Source organism: Takifugu rubripes, chromosome 9 (genome assembly GCF_901000725.2).
Source record: "Takifugu rubripes chromosome 9, fTakRub1.2, whole genome shotgun sequence".
NCBI classification, from domain to species: domain Eukaryota; kingdom Metazoa; phylum Chordata; class Actinopteri; order Tetraodontiformes; family Tetraodontidae; genus Takifugu; species Takifugu rubripes.
In genome coordinates this window covers 10661027-10681803 of record NC_042293.1, presented here as the reverse complement: position 1 = coordinate 10681803, position 20777 = coordinate 10661027, and the positions used below count along the sequence as shown (strand labels likewise).

The 20777-nt window shown below is 43.4% G+C and overlaps 3 protein-coding genes across 6 annotated transcripts; all 3 read left to right on the top strand.

Annotated features, from left to right (window-relative positions):
* Positions 1–876: 876 nt before the first annotated feature.
* Positions 877–7714, top strand: oaz2a (ornithine decarboxylase antizyme 2a). Its single transcript, NM_001308241.2, is given in 5 exon segments — positions 877–1139; positions 4541–4689; positions 5515–5687; positions 5877–5962; positions 6479–7714. Coding segments are annotated over 5 exon segments (558 nt in total). The 5' UTR covers positions 877–1119; the 3' UTR covers positions 6610–7714.
* A 1638-nt stretch (positions 7715–9352) lies between these two features.
* On the top strand, positions 9353–14548 carry LOC101075967 (dimethylaniline monooxygenase [N-oxide-forming] 5-like). 2 transcript variants are annotated; one of them, XM_029841498.1, is made up of 11 exons: positions 9357–9506; positions 10445–10598; positions 10805–10989; positions 11176–11364; positions 12217–12382; positions 12499–12641; positions 12736–12932; positions 13066–13201; positions 13535–13754; positions 13855–13927; positions 14032–14548. In XM_029841498.1, the coding sequence occupies exons 3-11, from the start codon at positions 10858–10860 to the stop codon at positions 14429–14431; spliced, it is 1656 nt and encodes a 551-aa protein (XP_029697358.1). In that variant the 5' UTR covers positions 9357–9506; positions 10445–10598; positions 10805–10857; the 3' UTR covers positions 14432–14548. The 2 variants fall into 2 exon arrangements, with proteins under 2 accessions (XP_029697357.1, XP_029697358.1); XM_029841497.1 differs by lacking the exon at positions 10445–10598 and having other exon boundaries at positions 9353–9506.
* A 297-nt stretch (positions 14549–14845) lies between these two features.
* On the top strand, positions 14846–19792 carry LOC105416931 (dimethylaniline monooxygenase [N-oxide-forming] 5-like). Of its 3 annotated transcripts, none has more exons than XM_029841495.1 (11): positions 15042–15172; positions 15380–15443; positions 16470–16612; positions 17023–17211; positions 17473–17638; positions 17755–17897; positions 17992–18188; positions 18296–18431; positions 18507–18726; positions 18838–18910; positions 18999–19792. In XM_029841495.1, exons 3-11 carry the CDS (start codon positions 16481–16483, stop codon positions 19396–19398), a joined length of 1656 nt encoding a protein of 551 aa, XP_029697355.1. In that variant the 5' UTR covers positions 15042–15172; positions 15380–15443; positions 16470–16480; the 3' UTR covers positions 19399–19792. The 3 variants fall into 3 exon arrangements, with proteins under 3 accessions (XP_029697354.1, XP_029697355.1, XP_029697356.1); XM_029841496.1 differs by having other exon boundaries at positions 15044–15172; positions 15356–15443; XM_029841494.1 differs by lacking the exon at positions 15380–15443 and having other exon boundaries at positions 14846–15172.
* Positions 19793–20777: the final 985 nt, after the last annotated feature.

The window sequence follows — 20777 nt, the reverse complement described above, 5'->3', positions numbered from 1 at the left end:
GATCAAGTAGCTGCACTGGGTGCTATCTTGTTACTAATCCAGTAATCTGTTTGGCAGAGATCCTTTTCCATTCCTCCTTACATAACAATCTCTATGTTTAAATTCAAGATGACTCCTGGCTGAAAGCCGTAGAGGACAGACAGAAACAGTCAGAAAAGAGGATTCTGTGATGTTGCGTGCTGATCCCCAGAACAGTCAGAGGTCAGGGTCAAAGAGAGACTAAAGTTGGACCTTTGTGAATTGTTTTGGACTGTGATCCTCAAAAAGCTTAATTGTGTGACTGATTGGGTGCATGAGTGGCTCAAAATTCAGAGTAGCTGTGTGTGCTTAATACACAGAGTAAGTCAGGACATACATGAACTAATACTTGAGGTTACTGGTTTACACAGAGATGGCCTGTAAAACAGTTTCCTTGAGGCAAGAGTCATATTAAGTAAAGAAAATAATAAAGCTGTGGTATTCATAGCTACATAATGAACACTTATTTTATAGACAAGTCAATATCTCAGAATAGAATCTTAAGAAAACAATATAATAAAGATGTTCAATATTTATTAAAATGTTTACAAAAGAAACAAAAGCTAAAACAAGTGGCCACAACTGGGAACTGAAAAGAGTGTGTAAATAATTCTCTATTAAACTAAAAAGTGAACCTAATTTATGGCTTTAAATATTTTTTTAAAGCCATAAATTAGGTTCACTTTGGCTTTTCACAAAAAAATGATGTGATTTTCTATTTTTGTTTTATTTTTGTAACGGTGAAAACATCCAATCTACGTGAAAGACACAGAGACCAAAGTTACTTTTACGGTCATTTGTCAGGGCTTGTTTACTTTCCGAGGAAAGCGTGTAAAACTCGAGCTTCCGGGTCTGGATTACCCACAATGCCTGTTGCCTGTATAAATACTTTGTCGAGCTGCTTCCGAGAGGAAAATTTTATAAAGAAGTCTTCGGAACAGTTTTATTGCTCTGTTGGACGACTTTTGACAACAACGGCATTTTCGTCCAAAGTTCTGTCTCCGTTCACGGATGGTGACGTTCCGTGTTGAGTTTTTGCTGGATAAGAATTGCATTAATTGTCAGTAAACACCCGAAAATCCGTTTTTCCCTGAAGCTAGAATGTTGAACACCGGGAAAAGGTAGGAGGATGCAAGCGATCTTTCACCAAAAACACCTTGGTTGTTATTGCTTTATGTCGTGAATATTGTTTTTAACGTCACGATCAGGGTCGGAGTCGTTATGAATCTGCAGAGCTGTGCTCGTTAAAATACCTTGACATTGTGGAGGGTTGATCTTAGACGGTAGGGAAGCAGGACTTTTCTGTTTCGACATGCAGAGAGAGATGCAAAAGATGAGTCCTTATTAGAAAACATTCTGCGTCGTGCACGTCGTCTTTCTTCTCTCTGGATACAGCGATGCATACGGAAGCCATCAGAATAATGTCGGTCTCCAAAGATCGAGTCAGTGACACAAAAGAGTCGTTGCATGGTGTGTAAACCAGGATGATCTATGGCTCTTTAAGATTTCCAATCAATCTCTTTCATCACAAACCTTATAATGGCGTTTGTAACAATATGGAACATCTAGAATTCAGGATTCAAGGTTCCTTTTCCCACCACTCTTTAATCTATCGAATGGAAGATCTCAGGTTCACAGTATAAAACTACTATTTATTCTTAAGTAGTTTACGAACAATGGCCTTTTATCTAGTTTATACAAAGGTGAAAGCTATTTTGAATATTTTACCTTGTTAAAAGTTTTGTTCATCGTCAGCAAATGTGGTAATTTCTTAATAATATTGAAATTATTATGAACTTGAGCTATTTTTAGGTTTTTGTAACATCCTTTCTTTGTGGCAGTTTCTTCCTCTTTTGAATATTAATTATTACGTTTCCTCCCTTAAATCACCAGAATCACCAGTTGTTCTCCTTAGCTTGGGGATATTTTGAGTCCTACTTTCACTGTTTTCACTTAATTTGTCCAACTTAGAAACACGACTGTACATTGTGTGCTTTTCTTGATGCAGTCAAGCGGCGACTGCTGCTTTATTTTCTGTTGAATGCAACGATTGTCCCTTTTGCAGTGTTGCGTTTCACTACTTGGATGTTGTTTTACTCTGGTCCTCTTTGAGTTTTATAACTCGACATCATAAAGACACTGTCGGTCACTGAGAGATTATCTCTCTGATGCTGAGAGGCTTGCAGACGTCCACTGACGCTGGGAGCCAGAGCGCAGTGACTATATTAGCTCTGACTGTTATGGTCCTGTCAACTGAAGGCACGAGCTGGCCTACATTTCCATGGGATTATATAACCCACCTCCCCTTCACCAGTTCATTTAAGCATCAATTGGGCATATGTGTGTGCCTGCACGGTATCTGCAGCTGCAGTAAACAGCTGCATTACCTCACCTGAACTACCTGAGCGTAAATAGGGCACTGCCAATGCTAACTGGTTGAACCTGTTGGTGGTTTCTGTGAAATATATTCAAACATTTTTTAGTAATGCAATAACAGGTACAGCAAAACGAGTGTCCCAGGCCAGTCAGTTTCTGCCTGTATCTAAAGATGAGATACTAAAGCAATAACATGCACATGGACAAAACGCCTCCTACGTACATCATCATAATTGTTATTGTTTTCTCAATGCACCAGCATCATTTACTTAGAGATAAATATTGTGGTAGAAACACGATCTGCATTAGTGTCACTCTGTTGTTTTGTAGATGTACGATATTAATCTAAAGCTAGTTTTGTAACAAGAATATCGTCTTACTGTTGTGTTAAATTATGCCTCCTTGTTAGTCACATACTTCCGCCTATGCATTTGTTTCATTTCCTGCTCTTTGCAGATGGACAGGAAACGACACAATTGCTGATTTCTACATCAAAATATGTATATAATACATTACAAAATATGGCACACTCATGACACATAAACAGTGGCGGGAGCGACTATGGATGCTGGATGCTACATTGAGTCCAGCCATCGCTAAGGAATCAGCATAGAGCCAACAGCAACGTCCAGCTTTAGGGCGGTGGCGCTGGGCAGTTTACCACCTTGGGTTGAAGAGGAATCGATTGATAGATGGATGTTGATGTTGTTTCCTGTAGGTTTAGTGGTGTTTTTGAAATTCCTTGTCCTAGCTAGTAGATGCCTCGAAAAGGCCCGATGCCATCGCACCTAGCCCTGCTTTTGTTATTTACTATTTGAGAAATGCGGCGCAGCATCAGGGCGGTGAAAATGTCAGCGGCCCCTCTGTCGGCACGCTGACCCTGAATGTTTAGTGAAAAGCTGATTCCAGTGCATGTACATGTCAGCTCCAGAGGTCAAAGCTACAGGATTTTATGTGGACTCCCCTTATTACCACATAAATCACCACATATTCTGTCCAATTCATCAGGATGAGTCTGACTATTGGACCTTAAATTTCTATACTTGACAACGACGCGCGCTCGGCTGTCGTGGCATCGACTCTAGTCTTTCATTGGTCACTTTCTAACCCATATTCTGTTTTTGGAGTCACCTCCCGACGCATTGGGCCGCTCCGGGCGGCGCAATCGTGCAAGGAGAGATGGTCTGAGTACAGTGAAATGTCAGAGGACGAGAGGTGTCGCCTTTCAAAACAAGCTGGCATTTCTATCAAGGACAGGCTCTCCTGTCTGTCTGGGAAGGGGAAGATGGAAAAAGAGGTCTTGACATCTTGGCTGGCGCACTTATCTCTTCCTCCATCTGCATCCTTGAAACATTGAAGCCGTCTCTGAGTTTTGTTTTTGTGGGACAACTGTGTCTAATGCGCTTCGGGGATCGCTGCCAACCGCGTATTTAAATTCTGTAGCGGAATTCCAAAATATAGCGGGTGCCTCTGCCTGTTAGCTGATGAGCAGGACTCTTTTTATTTTAACGCACAGTGTTTTCTGTTTGAAAAGTCAGAGAGAAAGCATATTCGTAGCTGTGATGGGAGCAGGCCTGGAACAGCCAGCTTTGTTTTTCAGCGCCTGTTTTGTTTTGTAGCTGTGTAGACCAGGTTGTCCAGGTGACCCTTCCCGGTCTGCTGGGGAAGCACAGCTGCACTCTCATAGAAACACGTTTGACCCTCCTCAGGGGCATCAATCAGTGTGCAACACGGCATCAAATATTTAAAAAACAGCCCTTCTCTGCCACTTTTTTCTCTGCCAGTCTTGCATGTTCACATCTGGCTCGACGTGCTCGATTGAAACTCTAAACGCCAAAGATGGGCGTCGCCCAGGGCCTCCTGTGCTATTTGCAGAGGTGTTTACAGGTCATGTGCTCATTTATGGGTCATGCCTTCTACTTTACACTCACCCCATCAGAAACTGTTTTCAACACCAATAGAAATAGCCTTCTTTTTAAATAAAAATTCATTTACTTAAGAGATTTATTCGAGCCTGAAAACAAAAATCATCTACATCGACTGTGTTGCATGACTGTTACACCACAATATGTAATTAGCACTTTGGATGGTGGTGTGCAGATGTACTGGATTAGTCTACTGAATTTTCTCTTTTCTCTCGTTTCAGCTCCTGGTTAGCGGGGTCTCGGGTGTCCAGCTCCATCCCTCAGTCTCCAGGGCCTCTGTGGTGCTCCTGATGCCCCTCACCCACAACTGAAGATCCCGGGTGGGCGAGGGACAGTCAGGGATCACTCCCTCGGCGTGCTACTACACAAGGTGATGAGGAACGCAACCTATCAAAACACCTCTTAAGCTTTGGGATCTGTACCATCCATCCTGTACAGTGCTTTAGCATTTTAGCTTAGCAGAATGCACATATAATGATTAATTGATTGATCAGAAACCTTTATGTATGACTTGCCTGAGGTAAAACACCAAACATTTATAAAGGAGAGTTAACAGGCGCATCCTGTTTACATTTGGTACTTAAGTTAATGATTTAGCGTTATCCTCCAGCTAACACTCTCTCTGCACTAAATACCGGAACAAAGTGCTCCCTCATTTGGCTAAATCACTATTTTAGACCTTAGATATCCCTTAATCTGTTTTTTACTCATCGTGGAGGACAGATTAATTCACCTGGATTCCTCTTGGTAGGTTCCGGTTAGAGCACACGTTCAGCATTTAAATGGCACAAACAGAAAGTAAAATGTTACGTTTCATCATTCCATTTGCATTCTGTGGAATTCACTGTACAGTCACTGTACGGTATTGGGCAGCATTCGAGCGTGCACGCACGTGACATTTTGTACCTTGCACATGTAACTGTTAGAGATTTAGGATCGACTGATCGGTCCCAACTGTCATTACAAGGTCTTTATCTGTCCTGGTCGTCTTCAAATTTCATCTGCTCGTGACGCGGAGCAGAAACCACTTCCTCCTGTGTGTCAACATTTTATTTATTCCCTTGTTTACGTCTTGTGAGGCACATCAAAGCCAGTGTTGTTAACAGCTGCCTGAATTTTAGGGCAACGTTAGCTAGCCACCCCCCAAAAATTCCAAAATAAAGTTAAATCCGGGTCTTTGTTCTGTTACATCCAGGATGAGAAACTAACCGTGACACAGGCCACTCCGGTGAGCGGGAGCGCCTCTTTTCTCCGCTTCCAGTACCAGCTGAGCGAGAGCCGCTCGACCTTCTGGGAAACGGTCCTATCAAAAGATAGCCTCTTCCTGGAGATCCCTGCCGGGACGCTGGCAGAGGGGAGCAAGGAGGGGTAAGAATACATGAGGGTTAGTCTGGTGCTCTGCAGACTAACAAGTGGTGGCCAATCGACCACTTTGCAGACGCACCGCTGCATTATTATGTAAAGTTGCAGTACTTATGTAAAAACCAGAAAATCCATGTGCATCATCGACCCCCTTCTCTCTCTCTGTGTCTCTGTGTCTCTCTCTCTCGTCCTCAGGCTGGCCGCTCTGCTTGGGTTTGCAGAAGAAAAGCTCAAAGTTAACCATGTGTTCCTATGGTTCCATAAAAGCAGAGAAGACCGACGTAAGTGCTCGTGTTATTGTTGCTGCAGAACAATATTAGAAATCCTCGGGCCTTGTCAATAACGGGTTGCGTTCAAACACACTTCAGATGTCTCACAGATGTGGCTGTGAGACATCTGCTTTAAATTATGCAGGAACTTTATTCTTTTATTTGGTTGTATATGAGAGCATTTCCAGATTGATGTTGGAAATAAATCAACGAAAACAAAAGTCTTGGAGCCGCCACGCTGGTACAGAACACACCCAAACAGCAGAAGAATGCAAAGATTAATCCATGTAAACAAGCCAAATGTTCTGCACATACAGCGAGAAACAAACCGAATTATTATTCCTCAAATATTTATTTTAGAAGCAATTAAACATTAAAACAATGTTTTGCTCTTATTGTAGAATAGAGTGATAAAATGTTTCTGACTCACTGTTGGCCAGTTAATCCTCAGTTAATGGAAATGGGTCAAACCAGTTTAGCGGACATTCAGACGTGTGACGTTGGAACTTGTCTTTGTTTGCCTGTCAGTGTCGATCATCAGGACGTTCCACTACGTGGGCTTTGAGATGGTGAAGCCAGGTAACCCCATGGTGCCGGCACGGCCTGACCTGGCCTTCATGGTTTACTCTCTGGACAGCAGCAGCTCGGACGAGGAGTGACCGCCACACTGCCTCTGAACGCCCTCCCTCCGATCTCCACCACTAACCCACAGGTGTCTTTTCTTCAGCCCCCAGGGGAACCCAGTTCAGCATATCTGACCTCTGACGCCGTCAATCTTTCCTTCGACACTTTAGTCACAGAGGTTTTCCAAGCAGGCAGCAATCAGGGAATTATGGGTCAATACGTTTGAGCTTTGCATCCTGGTAGACCGTCGAATGTTTGATGTGTTGAATTTCTCATTAAAACCTGTGTTTTCATGTCTTCATGATGTATGCTAAAGCATCATTCCATTACTCTGTTGATGCTGTGATGGAACGAACCCCCCCGCACAGTCATAGTGAAATATTGACGAGCTTAAAAGGGGCCCCCTATTTGATCAAATTCATTGATCACAAGCTAAATGATTGTTGTACGATCAATCAACCTACTTTGGTTGAAAGTATATATTATTATATTTGAATCGATCCCTCTGTTTTTGTGCCTGGTGTTTTTGAGAGGTCCCTCAAATGTCCCGATCCCAGCTGATGGGCACAAACTGGAGCTGGTGACTTATCGACCAGTCCCGTCAGCACCGGTTGAACGCTGGTTTGAAAGGAGGCTTTTTGTGCCCGATCAGGAGTTTCGTGTTGTAGATGTTTTATGCTCGAGTCTTACCAAATGTGTCCGTTTTCCTGCACTTCAGATCCAGACCCAGAGCACTTCAGGTGATCACCTAAATGGGCAGTCCTGTGGGATTAGGTTTTAATTTTTGTGAAACACCAAAGAGTCATTTCTGGTTTTTTTTTGGTTTTTTTACCAAAACCATATTGTACATCCTTTTAAACCTGTTTTTCCTCTTTTTCTGCTACGCCGGTGTTGGGATTGAGACTTTTCTGCATGTTTTCAGGTTGTTGATACTGTTGATCCTGACTACATGCTGCTACAAAGGTTTCCACACATGAATTTTTCAGAGCTCTATTTTTACGTATGTACACTGCTCGACTGTTTACTTTGATAGTTTTGTTGTTCTGACTTGATTACTATGACAGAAGTCCACACTTGTATACTCTGGAGATTTTTTTTTTTGTCTTTGGCTAAAGAACCAATAAAGTCGTCTAAACGGGTGATTTCTGTCGCTTCTTCATGCGCATCTGTGAAAACCGAAAGTTTGCTGTTGCTTCCAAGAGATGTAGGAAGCTTTCGCTGATTCAGGCGCTGATCTCTGGCAGGCTTTCTGCCAAGCCACCACCCCACCCTGAGTCAGTTGATTTAGAGGTCTATTTTCAGTCACTGGGCCAGTGAGTCGTAATCGTCCACTGAAATGGCAGTGTGACCTCGAACACAGCACCCTTCATTGTGCTCTGTGCTCATCGCCATGGATTCAATTCAATATTTCTAAATATTCACACTTTTGTTGTAGAAATGGGGCTCGAGAAGTAATGAGGTTGAGCAATGACGCTATGTTTGCCAATCTGTTGAGAGTCAAAGTCTCCACTCATGACCTTAATCCTCAGACATGCCATGCCATCCACTCCCCGTTTCTCAGAAAATACATCTATATACAGTCTGACCTGTGATCCATTAGGCAGAGATAAACCTGGTCAGTCAATAACTAATCCGCTCTCTAGAGACTTAAACCTACTGAATGAGTGTAAGTGCCAGAGTGAAACCTGTCTTTGCGCACTTCACTAGCACAACATGTCTTGACAGGACGAGTCCTGAGGTGATGAACTCACCACTGGGTCCATTTCACAGCAGAGGTTTTATTCTGGTACCATTAAAGGATGATAGTGGAGACTGAATTGTTATTCTCAAAATTAAAGGGAATAAAACAATAACATCATTGAGCAACTTATGAATTATTTTATCATCCCATGATAAACAACCACAGTCTCCTGGAACCTGATGTTGCCGCATTATGCAATCTCTGGCCTGCACAATAAATATTTAGGCCAGCTGCTATCATAGCACACATTAATCCTAATCCCACATGATTTATATTTAAAAGCCACAAAAAAATTATATAGATCTTTTTTCTCGGTATTGGCATCATCAGAAGTGACTAGACTTCAACAGAGGTTCAAATCAAATTATTTAAACCTCCCGAAGTGTTAAAATAGACTATATCTTCTAATTATTGTGGTTTCCTTTCATTGTAATAAATGGCTATTACATCTGTCCTTTTCCAATTTCTGCTGCTGGTTTGGGCCAGAGATTGGAGATCCATTCTTTTCAGATCGGCACCTCTGTAGACCTCAGAGTTGGAGTCTTCCTTTTAGCAGTGAAAAAAATGAAAAATGTTTAAACATCTTTAGCATCAAAATCCTAAAGTATACTTTATTTTCTGTGGAATTTATTGGAAAGTTGCCTCGTAGAAAGAAGTGAACGCACAACAATGGGTAAAGCGCGCTCTCTAGTGTTTATAAATATATCATTCCCATCCCCAGCAATTCCAGCTTCATGTGGGATTTTAGCTGCTCAATACAGTTTATAGTTTATTTTATTTTGCTTTTCTTAGATAATTTTAAGGTTCGAACGTTTCTGCTGCTGCTGCGCGGACTGGGCGTCATTGCATGTTATCTCTCCCTACCCCATTCACCTGTAGCGTTTGAAAAACAAGTGTGGTGCATAAATTAATTGTGTTTTTATGCACGATTTCAAACTAATAAATGGAATGCAACCAGTCGATTACTTTACGTTCAATCACTGTACACGTTAATTTTTAAAAAGTTGAAGCGTTATCTGTGCACGACTAGCTCTTGGCGCATCTTGATGACGTCACAATAGCGAAGAACCGGTATTTATTGATTTATTTATTTTTTTCCTCTCCGCACATTTGTGTTTACTGCCAGTTAGTTTGGAAAATTACATCTCCTGGTCCATAAAAGTTACCACCTGGATTAAAGTGCGCAGTTGGGTAAGAGCTTTTACTTTATTGCAGCGATTTATAAATGTGCTAATCTTTACCGATGCTGTGAGCACAATTAATATCCCAACTGTGCCAATAGTTAGTTACAGTAACTTTCTTTCTTTGTAATAACCACTGATATAACAAATAATTAAATTGTTCTTAATCTGCAAATATAAAGGAACACTGTGTTTTCAGCACAGGTGCAACTAATTCAAACTGGTTATCAATTAGATAACATATTTAGAGATTATATCCTGTTTTATTCTGAAAATGGGAAAGATTTTGTGATATGATATCAAAGTCTTACGTCATCAGGTTATTGTAGGATATTTTTTAAAATCTTAGTTGGCTCCTGCAGCCTTGCAGGTATTTCTCAATATCATAGCAACAGTGGCTTCAGTACAAGACAGCCTGGCACAGGGGATAAATGGCATGTTGGAATTAAACCAGAGAATATTGGGACTCTGCCAATATTGCTGCAGTGCGTTCTAAAGTGAAAAAACAAAGCCAAACAGACCTCTTAACACAGGTGGATTAAAAACCACCATGAAATCAACACAAGATCCAGGCAAAGGGGGGGAAGAGGGTGGAAAAACCCAACACAAGCAGCAACTGGGCGGAGAGTTGGAGGACTTGGCAACAGAGTTTAGTCAAGGACATCCCACTGCACAATGAACGCTGGTCTGTCCCTCTTTTGACTTTGTGGAAAATTTCAGCACGTTGCTGAGGTTGCCCTTTGTCTCCTTTGCCAAGTTTTTACATCATCTTGGCAATTATTAATCAGAGTGATTCCTCACCTCAATCAGTTAAGTGAGAAAACCGCACTGTCAAAAACACAAAAGAAATGTGATTCCACAGTTTTTTGCTGGGAAAACATTGATTAATTTAATTGATTTCATGTCTATGAAAATGGTCAATCAACAGCTTGTCTGTGTGATGTTTAGGCAACACCAGTTCTCACGTGTCTGTAGATGTCTGGAGTATCTGTGGATCAATCATCAATCATTAAACTGTTCTCAGAATATGTCAATTCTCAACTGATAAAGACATTTTAAAAGCTGGTGTTTAGACTTTTAACCAGCTCTTCGTCAGAAAGAGGTAAGGGGACTTCTTTGATTTGTTACCATCAGAAAACATTTCATGTTATTTTAAATCTAGAATTGACAGAGATATTTTTTTGCTTCTTTTGAACGAGATGATTTTTTCTACTTTCCTTTTTAAAAATTTACTCTAACACATATGATTTTGCTGAGCATGAAAAAAAAATCATCATCCAGTTTTTATGCCTTTTTCTTTTCTTTCAGGCCTTTTCCTTCAGATCCAGCTGAGTCTCCTCTCTTCTCTCATCGTCTCCAACATGGTTCAGAAGGTCGCTGTGATCGGTGCAGGCATCTCGGGCCTGACCAGCATCAAATCCTGCCTGGATGAAGGTCTGGAGCCCACCTGCTTCGAGAGCAGCCATGACATCGGGGGTATATGGAGATATAAGGTGATTTATGACTGAACGTTTGAAAAGCTTTTCAATGCTAAATGTAATTGTTTGCACAGTCCCAACGAACAATCAGACAAATATGCTGACAGTCTGATTTATTAATAAAATATAACAACCACCATGACTACAACAACAACAATAAAGATAAGTATTTCACTGTCACCTTTTTGTTATCCATTCCAGGAGACACCAGTTCCAGGACATCCGAACATCTACCAGTCGGTGGTCATCAACAGCTCCAAAGAGATTATGGCCTTCAGCGACTTCCCTCCCCCGGCCGATCTTCCCAACAACATGCATCATTCCGAGGTGATGCAGTACGTCCGTCTCTACGCCGAAGCCTTTAAACTGCTGCCGCACATCCACTTCCAGGTTAGTGACATCAAAGAAATGGAACATTCTGTTATGAACTATTCTGTCTTATTTCATGAAAACAGAGAGCATTTTGAAATGTGCATTTTAGCTTTTTACAATTACTTCACAGAAACAAACATTTGGAGTTTACAGGTAATAAAGTTGAAATCAGGTGGGTTTCAGGAGGTTTAAAGCCCTTGAAACATTTGAAGGACGGCCAGAAATACCGTATTGGCTCGAATATAAGACGACCCTGATTATAAGACGACCCCCTCTTTTTCAAGACTCAAGTTTGAAAAAAGACTTTTTGAACACCAAATTTAATTTTTATACAGAAAATAATTACAGTACATCTGAAACAAATGATTATAACAATATATTCGAGAGAAAAAGCATGTTATTTTCCCTCATTCAAATCATGCAAAAACTGTCTATCACATCTTAATATCTGAACATTTAAATATGTAAACTAAAGTGCAATCACATTTGTAAATTAATGGCTTCTGGTTTTTGAAATGTAAATAAACCAATCTACTGTGATAAAACAACAAAATTGCAATAACTGCAATTATTATATATATATAATTATTTTTCTTCTTCGTGACGGGTTCGCTTTGGCCTGGGGAGTTAAATTCAGCATTCGCTTTAAAGATATCTGGCGCCATCTAGCGTTGTGAATGGGTATAATGTCTAGACCCCGAATGTAAGACGACCCCCACTTTTTCAGTCTTATTTCAATGCAAAAAACACCGTCTTATATTCGGGCCAATACGGTACGCAAATGATAAGTCAGGAGAAGAGATTTACACCTATTGAATGCGGCATGTTGTAGTTTCAGCTGTGCTTAATATTCAGATTTGTGTGTTCCAGACCTCTGTGGTCAGTTTGAGACGGACTCCAGACTTTACTACCACTGGCCAGTGGGAGGTGGAGACGGAGAGGGACGGGGGCCACCGGGAGACTGGTGTTTTCGATGCAGTGATGGTCTGTTCTGGACACTACTCCCAGCCTCACCTGCCACTCTCCGACTTCCCAGGTAGATCATGGATGCAGGCAGAAAGACCAGGCGACCACATGCTAGCACAATATCCTGGTGATCTTCAAGGATGTGATCTGTTTTGGTCTAAGTGATGGATTCCTTCTATGTTTCAGGCATTGAGAGCTTTGAAGGCAGATATTTCCACAGCTGGCACTACAGAAACGCTGAAGGTCTGCAGGGGAAACGAGTGGTGGTGATCGGGATCGGGAACTCTGGAGGTGATCTTGCCGTGGATATCAGCAGAGTTGCTGAGAAGGTGAACAGACCTCCTGGTTATTAAAGATCCGCCTCCTTATGTAACTTCTCAGCACCTGAGGTCTCATTCTTCCATGTACCGGTCTGATCTAAAGGTCTACCTGAGTACCCGGACTGGAGCCTGGGTTGTTGGCCGGGTCGGGGATGGCGGCATTCCAGGTGACCTTATTTGGTCTTCTCGTATGGCCAGGCTGATGAAGATGCTCTTCCCCTGGTGGATGACTAGAAATCTGCAGAAGAAGCTGAACATGGCGTTTGATCATAAACTATACGGCCTGAAACCAAAACATGGGTAACAACAGACATCTTTCAAATAGCCATAACAGAGTTACTCACTGGAACCTCTGGAGAAGGTTCATGCAGGAACTATTTCCTCTCTGCCTCCTCCTTGTTTCTTTTTTTTATGTTTGTTCCTGTTTTTGAAGTGTTTTCGCTCAGATCCCCGTTGTGAACGATGACCTTCCTGCTCGGATCATCTCCGGACGGGTCAAAGTAAAACCAAATGTGAAGGAGTTCCGTGGCTCCAGTGTGATTTTTGTGGATGGGAGCGTTCTAGAGAAGGTGTGTGAAAGCGGAGATTAATCTCAACCGATGGGGTCAAGAACTGCAGTGGGCTCAGATAATAATTGTTTATAAATGAGTATTATTCCCAGTTGCCTTTAGATGGCGCATAACATAGGTTAAGGGTGCGTCTTGGTGTACTGTTAGGAAAAAAACACACTGGCACTAAACTTTGTATATATAATGAGTGTTGAAAAGCAGTACAGCTGCATAATATATTTATCTTGTGAGATGATTTAAAACACTCGATGGTCGTCCTACAGATAACTCAACCTTTTTGAAGGATACTGTTCCTGTTAATGACACGATGTTTTATGTGTTTGCATCTTCCAGGTGGACGTGGTGGTGTTTGCCACAGGGTATGAGTACAATTTCTCCTACCTGCCCTCGGATCTGCAGGCTAAAAGTGGTCACAGGCTGCGTCTCTACAAGCACGTGTTCCAGCCCACCCTGACCCGACCCACGCTGGCCATGGTGGGCTTCATCCACAGCTTTGGGGCGATCAACCCTGTCTCTGAGATGCAGGGCCGCTGGGCCACCAGAGTGTTTAAAGGTGATGTTTCACACTTACAGGCAGCGTTCATCTTAGAGTAATGTTTGCGGGAACATCGGGGGTTAAAAATTATTTAACAATGATTGTTCTTTTTACGCAGGTTTACTGACCCTCCCCTCAGAAAAATACATGCTGCAGGAAATTGAGAATGACACCATAAACTTGCATCAAAGGTCAGAAGTTTGTTCAGGTTTTTAGGATCCGTGAGCTCTTTGTGATGATCCACAAACATTCACCAGTTTAGAAACACTAAATTCACGTCCGGTCTCTCGGTCAGGTTTGTCTGCACAAAGCGAACCCCCCTCCAAGTGGAAAACATCCCTTATCTGGACTCTTTAGCGGAGCTGGTGGGGGCTCGTCCAAGCATTCTGTGGTTCCTGATGACGGACCCCAAACTGGGTCTGCAGCTGCTCTTGGGTCCCTGCACTCCTTACCAGTACCGTCTGACTGGGCCGGGCCGGTGGGCCGGAGCCCGTCAGGCCATTCTCACTCAATGGGAGCGGGTGTTTCAGCCCTTCAGGACCAGAGTGGTACCAGAACCGGAGCCCCAACCGTCCCGTCACTGGAGCATCTCTGTGATTTTCTCAGGAGCAGTGCTGCTGTGCTGCGTGTTCTACAGTAAACAACATCTCACCTCTTTCTGGGCTCCTCTGCCATTCATCAAATCTCCCCAGTAGATGATGATGATGATGAGGATGATGATGATGATGATGATGGGTTCAGCTGAGAAGACACATTCTGTCTTTCAGGGTGCTATTTAAAAAAAGAATAAACCTACTAGTTTTACTTAAAAATGTCTTCTCCATTTTAAATAACTTTTTTATTTGTTGCTATAGTTTTCTCATTAATATTATTTAGACTATTTTAATGTGTAATTTTAGAAATGCAGAGCCGTGCAGACATGTTAAACTGCGTTTTAAAGCTGCCAACATAATACAAGACTCGCCTATGATTTGACTCCTGTGATGTTAATTTAGTAATAATAATAATCGTGTAATTTATGTAAAACTATATTCTCTAGAAGAGTAAGTACAAAACTGTCTTATAAGTTTACACTTGTAATTTTTAAGTAATTGCTCTAGTTATATTTTTGACTAGATAGATAGATTGATTGATTGATTGATTGATTGATTGATTGATTTGTCTGACTAGATAGATAGATAGATAGATAGATGATAGATTGATTTGTCTGACTAGATTTGTCTAAATGATTCATGCTTGCTGGGATTCATAAATCTCGCGCGAACGAGATCAGGCTCGCATCTTCGCGATATGTCGAATGACGTCATTGTTAGAAAAAAATAGACTTTTTGGAAGACCCCAGTTTGTTGCTCGCATTTACTCCTTATTTTATTGGCTGTTGCGACAAAGCTGCAAGCTGAGCATCCAGCGGTGTTTTGCATTCCAAATTCGCCAAGGTAAGTAAAAAAAATAGCACTTTTTGTGTGTATTCCATTTAATTAGTAATTTCAGTCCCGGAGCAATCGCTCTTACTAATCACTGTATGTAATGGCGGAGGATAAAAAAAGTCCGCTTTATTAAAGCCAGAATTTCAAAAATGTCAGATTGAACCTTAAATTTATTGATTTGTTTGTGGTCAGGTCTTTGTCTGTTTTTTCTCTTAGTTTGACAAATATTTAACGAGGGGCCTCCGACCTGGGGCCGACTGAGGATTCCAACACATTCAATGTAAATAAATAAATATACGTTTCTTGTTCCTATGGCAAAGTATTTTTAAGGATTCTAAAAAAAAAACTGTAAAGCAATTTAGGCCTCGTCCTAAATTTTCTGGATGTGTTATTTTCTTGTGTCTTGAGGGTCGTTAGTTGTATATTAACGGGTTTGAGATGTGTGTGTGTTAAAGTGTGACTAGACTCTTTGTGCCGTTATTATTATATTTCACATACATTGCCTAAGAAAATTCAACTGGAATTCCTTTAGTTTTTCTGGGTGTGTCTTGGGGGGGTGGGGGTTGTCCTGAGGGACACCCAGGCTGACCAGCCAGTGAAGAATGTCCAGATCTATACATTAGATAAGCTAAACAGCCACAGCACAGACGCATGGCCCCACAAAGGAGAGTTGAATTCACACCGCGGGATTAAAAGATAAGGGACACTCACTTAAGACAGCAATGTTCATGTTTTTACCAGAGAAGCAAGACGGTTTGAAGGAGGGTTACAGTAACCATTTTTGTTAAACTTCACTGAACCTAACCCTTCGCTGAACAAAGAGGGCGGTTTAGGACACCAGTTGTCAGCCATTAACAATGAGGTCCATCGATCCCGCCCCCATAAAGTTTACCAACATCACAGGGTGACCGGGACGATCACCTCTTTAATAATGCAAATCACCACCAACGACCACCAAGGAGAACATTCAGTAAACCAGCACATTATAAAACTCCCACTAGGTGATTAGAACCGAAGAAGCAAAAGTTAACAGAAGTTGAATTCTTTTAACCCGAGATTCTCTTCAACCTTAATTATTGGACTAAAATGAACTCCGGGGGACAATAACATCTTTTTTATGTCCCACAAATTCACACTTGTAGCACAAATCCTAACGGGTGTTTAGAACTTACTGGCACACATCTTAGAAAATCACTCGAAACTGCTTAAAGTGATAAAGAACAGAAATTGTGTCTCAGTTCCCTGGTCCACTTCTTTTCTTGTTCCACTTGTAATTGTCTCAGAGTCTCCTCCTCTCCTCTCCTAGTCACCTCCAACATGGTTCAGAAGGTCGCTGTGATCGGTGCAGGCATCTCGGGCCTGACTACCATCAAGTCCTGCCTGGATGAAGGTCTGGAGCCCACCTGCTTCGAGAGCAGCCATGACATCGGAGGTCTATGGAGATATAAGGTGATTTCATAAACGCACTCCTGCATTATCAACCTGGATTATCTGTGGTGGGGCAGCTCAGTCTGTAGCGGGGGCAGCTCAGTCTGTAGCGGGGCAGCTCAGTCTTTTGAGCAGCAGTCGCTCAGCATGTTGGGAACTGCGCTGAGTAGTGGAGGGTTCTTGGTTCGAGCCCCAATGCAAAATACAGGAGGTGTTCTGGTAGTAGGAAATGTGCCAGAACACCTTCAGAACACTGCCAAGGTACCCTTGATCAAGGTACCGACCCCACAAACGCTCACTGGGAGCCCTGAGATGAAACAGGGACTCATCCATGGGTGGACCCTACCTTCACCCATTGTGTACCCTGCCCGGGAACCCCAAAGAGGTAAAGCGGTTGAGAAGATGAGACACCTTGTTTTGTCATTCTGCAGGAGACGCCCGAGCCTGGACGTGCCAACATCTACCAGTCGGTGGTCATCAACAGCTCCAAGGAGACAATGACCTTCAGCGACTTTCCTCCCCCAGCCGATCTGGCCAACAACATGCATCATTCCGAGGTGATGCAGTACGTCCGTCTCTACGCCGAGGCCTTTAAACTGCTGCCACACATCCACTTCCAGGTTAGTGGCCATTTTGATTAATGTGAAGAAAGACCAACCAGACATGTTGTAAAGTGCTGTAGAACACAAGTTTACACGTTTTTTAACAACAAATCATCACACACGGAGACTGGCGTTCATAGAATATTCCACCACCAGGGGGCTCAAGAGACTTCCAGTTCACTCTTAGGTCATTGATTTATTTGCTGTAGGTGAAAGCAAATACAGCACATTAAACTTCCTGAATATGCCTGTGCTTTCTCTCTGCACGGTGGGTTCCAGACCTCTGTGGTCAGTGTGCGAAAAACTCCAGACTTTACTACCACTGGCCAGTGGGAGGTGGAGACGGAGAGGGACGGGGGCCACCGGGAGACTGGTGTTTTCGATGCAGTGATGGTCTGTTCTGGACACTACTCCCAGCCTCACCTGCCACTCTCCGACTTCCCAGGTAGAACATGGATGCAGGCAGAAAGACCAGGCGACCACATGCTGGCACAATATCCTGGTGATCTTCAAGGACGTGATCTGTTTTGGTCTAAGTGATGGATTCCTTCTATGTTTCAGGCATTGAGAGCTTTGAAGGCAGATATTTCCACAGCTGGCACTACAGAAACGCTGAAGGTCTGCAGGGGAAACGAGTGGTGGTGATCGGGATCGGGAACTCTGGAGGTGATCTTGCCGTGGATATCAGCAGAGTTGCTGAGAAGGTGAACAGACCTCCTGGTTATTAAAGATCCGCCTCCTGATGTAACTTCTCAGCACCTGAGGTCTCATTCTTCCATGTACCGGTCTGATCTAAAGGTCTACCTGAGTACCCGGACTGGAGCCTGGGTTGTTGGCCGGGTCGGGGATGGCGGCATTCCGGGTGACCTTATTTGGTCTTCTCGTATGAACTTGCTGATGATGAAGGTCTTTTCCTCTTGGAAGATGAGAAATCTGGAGAAGAAGCTGAACATGGCGTTTGATCATACACTATATGGCCTGAAACCAAAACATGGGTGACTTTTTAAACAGTTTTCAGCTTAACAGCCTGTACAAGGTAACGGCGGTCTCTCCTGCCAAGTTCTGGAATTAGTGTGTGTCTTCTCCTCTTGTCTTGGGGCAGCTTTTTCGCTCAGATCCCCGTTGTGAACGATGACCTTCCTGCTCGGATCATTTCCGGTCGGGTCAAAGTAAAACCAAATGTGAAGGAGTTCCGTGGCTCCAGCGTGGTTTTTGTGGATGGGAGCGTTCTAGAGAAGGTGTGTGGTGCACCAGTCTGACTACATCAACACACCTCTTGATTCGCTTTTAATAGTTTGGTTTGCGTCTTCCAGGTGGACGTGGTGGTGTTTGCCACAGGGTACGAGTACAGCTTCTCCTTCCTGCCCTCGGATCTGCAGGCTAAAAGTGGTCACAGGCTGCGTCTCTACAAGCACGTGTTCCCGCCCACCCTGACCCGACCCACGCTGGCAGTGATTGGCTTTATCCATGGGCTCGGCGCGATCAACCCTCTGTCTGAGATGCAGAGCCGCTGGGCCACCAGAGTGTTTAAAGGTGAAGCTTAAGCCTCAGGAAGAACGCTGTTCATTATGATTTGAAGGTTTTTTTGGGAATCAACTGTTCGTGGGAATATTATAAAAGAAAAGTTTTGTTCTTTTTACGCAGGTTTACTGACCCTCCCCTCAGAAAAATACATGCTCCAGGAAATTGAGAATGACACCATAAACATGCATCAAAGGTCAGAAGTTTGTTCAGAGCTCTTTGTGATGCTCCACAAACATTCGCCAGTTTAGAAGCGCTAAATTCACGTCTGTTCTCTCGGTCAGGTTCAACTGCTCAATTCGCAACCCCCTCCAAGTTGACTATGTCCCTTACCTGGACTCTTTAGCGGAGCTGGTGGGGGCTCGTCCAAGCATTCTGTGGTTCCTGATGACGGACCCCAAACTGGGTCTGCAGCTGCTCTTGGGTCCCTGCACTCCTTACCAGTACCGTCTGACTGGGCCGGGCCGGTGGGCCGGAGCCCGTCAGGCCATTCTCACTCAATGGGAGCGGGTGTTTCAGCCCTTCAGGACCAGAGTGGTACCAGAACCGGAGCCCCAACCGTCCCGTCACTGGAGCATCTCTGTGATTTTCTCAGGAGCAGTGCTGCTGTGCTGCGTGTTCTACAGTAAACAACATCTCACCTCTTTCTGGGCTCCTCTGCCATTCATCAAATCTCCCCAGTAGATGATGATGATGATGAGGATGAGGATGATGATGATGGGTGCAGCTGAGAAGACATATTCTATCTTTCAGGGTGCTATTTAAAAAAAAAAAAACCACCTACTAGTTTTAGTTAAATATGTTTGTCTGCCAATCACCAAATCTCCCCATCATTAGAAAAAGGCAGCAGACTGCACAGTTTTTATTCTCTATGTATGAATTTTACTGCTTTAAAAAAAAAAAAAAAAAAAAATTCGCTTGATCATTAAGTGATCTTTTAATGATACCAAAGTGTTTTTAATTTTTACACTGTAAACATGTAAACAACTGTTTTACCAATGCAACTAAAGTGCCTGTTTTTCATCGATCACTTTGTTGCCTCTCAGGACATGAAATAAACGTCAGCATTTCAAAACTACGTTCGTTTTCTCTCGTCTTCTTCAGGTTGTGGAGGCAGCAGCCTAAGTAGTGATGTCCAGACTTCCCTCGTCCCAGACATTTCCTCCAGCTCTTCCAGAGGTATTTCATGGTATTCTCAGGCCGGCCGAGAGACACAGTCTCTGGGTCTTTCTTGGGGTCTCCTCCCTGTGGGACATGCCTAGAACACCTCCCTAGGGAGGCATCCAGCGGGCATCTGGGTGTCCGACTCACCTTGGCTGACTCCTCTGCATGTGAAGGAGCAGCAACTCTACTCCAAGCTCCTCCCGAGTGACTGAGCTTCTCAACCTCTCTAGGGAGCATCCAGCCACCATCCAGAGGAAACTCATTTCCCCCGCTTGTATCCACGATCTTGTCCTTTTGGACACCACCCAAAGTTCATGACCATAGGTGAGAGAGGGAGCCTAGACTCACCTGTAATAGGTGAGAGGGAGCGTAGACTCACCTGTAATAGGTGAGAGAGGGAGCGTAGACTCACCTGTAATAGGTGAGAGAGGGAGCGTAGACTCACCTGTAATAGGTGAGAGAGGGAGCCTAGACTCACCTGTAATAGGTGAGAGAGGGAGCCTAGACTCACCTGTAATAGGTGAGAGAGGGAGCGTAGACTCACCTGTAATAGGTGAGAGAGGGAGCCTAGACTCACCTGTAATAGGTGAGAGAGGGAGCCTAGACCCACCTGTAATAGGTGAGAGAGGGAGCGTAGACTCACCTGTAATTCGAGAGCTTCGCCTGTTGACACAGCTGTTTCTTTACCATAACAGTCCAGTACACCGACCGCATAACTGCACCGATCTGCTTGTCAATCCCACGCTCCACCACTCCCTCAGTCGTGACCCCAAGACCTCAAGATACTTAAACCCCTCCACTTGAGGCAGGATCTGTCCACCAACCTGAAGAGGGCAAGCCACCCTTTTCTGGTCGAGAACCAAAGCCTCGGATTTAAAGGTGCTGATCCTCATTCCAGC

Excerpts from the sequence above, each read along its gene's own strand:
- LOC105416931 (XM_029841494.1), top strand. The coding sequence starts at position 15,034 with ATGACGTCATTGTTAGAAAAAAATAGACTTTTTGGAAGACCCCAGTTT. Across the intron at positions 17,212-17,472 it reads TGCCACACATCCACTTCCAG|ACCTCTGTGGTCAGTGTGCG; the intron begins GTTAGTGGCCAT and ends GGTGGGTTCCAG. Across the intron at positions 17,898-17,991 it reads TCAGCAGAGTTGCTGAGAAG|GTCTACCTGAGTACCCGGAC; the intron begins GTGAACAGACCT and ends TCTGATCTAAAG.
- LOC101075967 (XM_029841497.1), top strand. The coding sequence starts at position 10,858 with ATGGTTCAGAAGGTCGCTGTGATCGGTGCAGGCATCTCGGGCCTGACC. Across the intron at positions 12,642-12,735 it reads TCAGCAGAGTTGCTGAGAAG|GTCTACCTGAGTACCCGGAC; the intron begins GTGAACAGACCT and ends TCTGATCTAAAG. Across the intron at positions 12,933-13,065 it reads GGCCTGAAACCAAAACATGG|TGTTTTCGCTCAGATCCCCG; the intron begins GTAACAACAGAC and ends CTGTTTTTGAAG.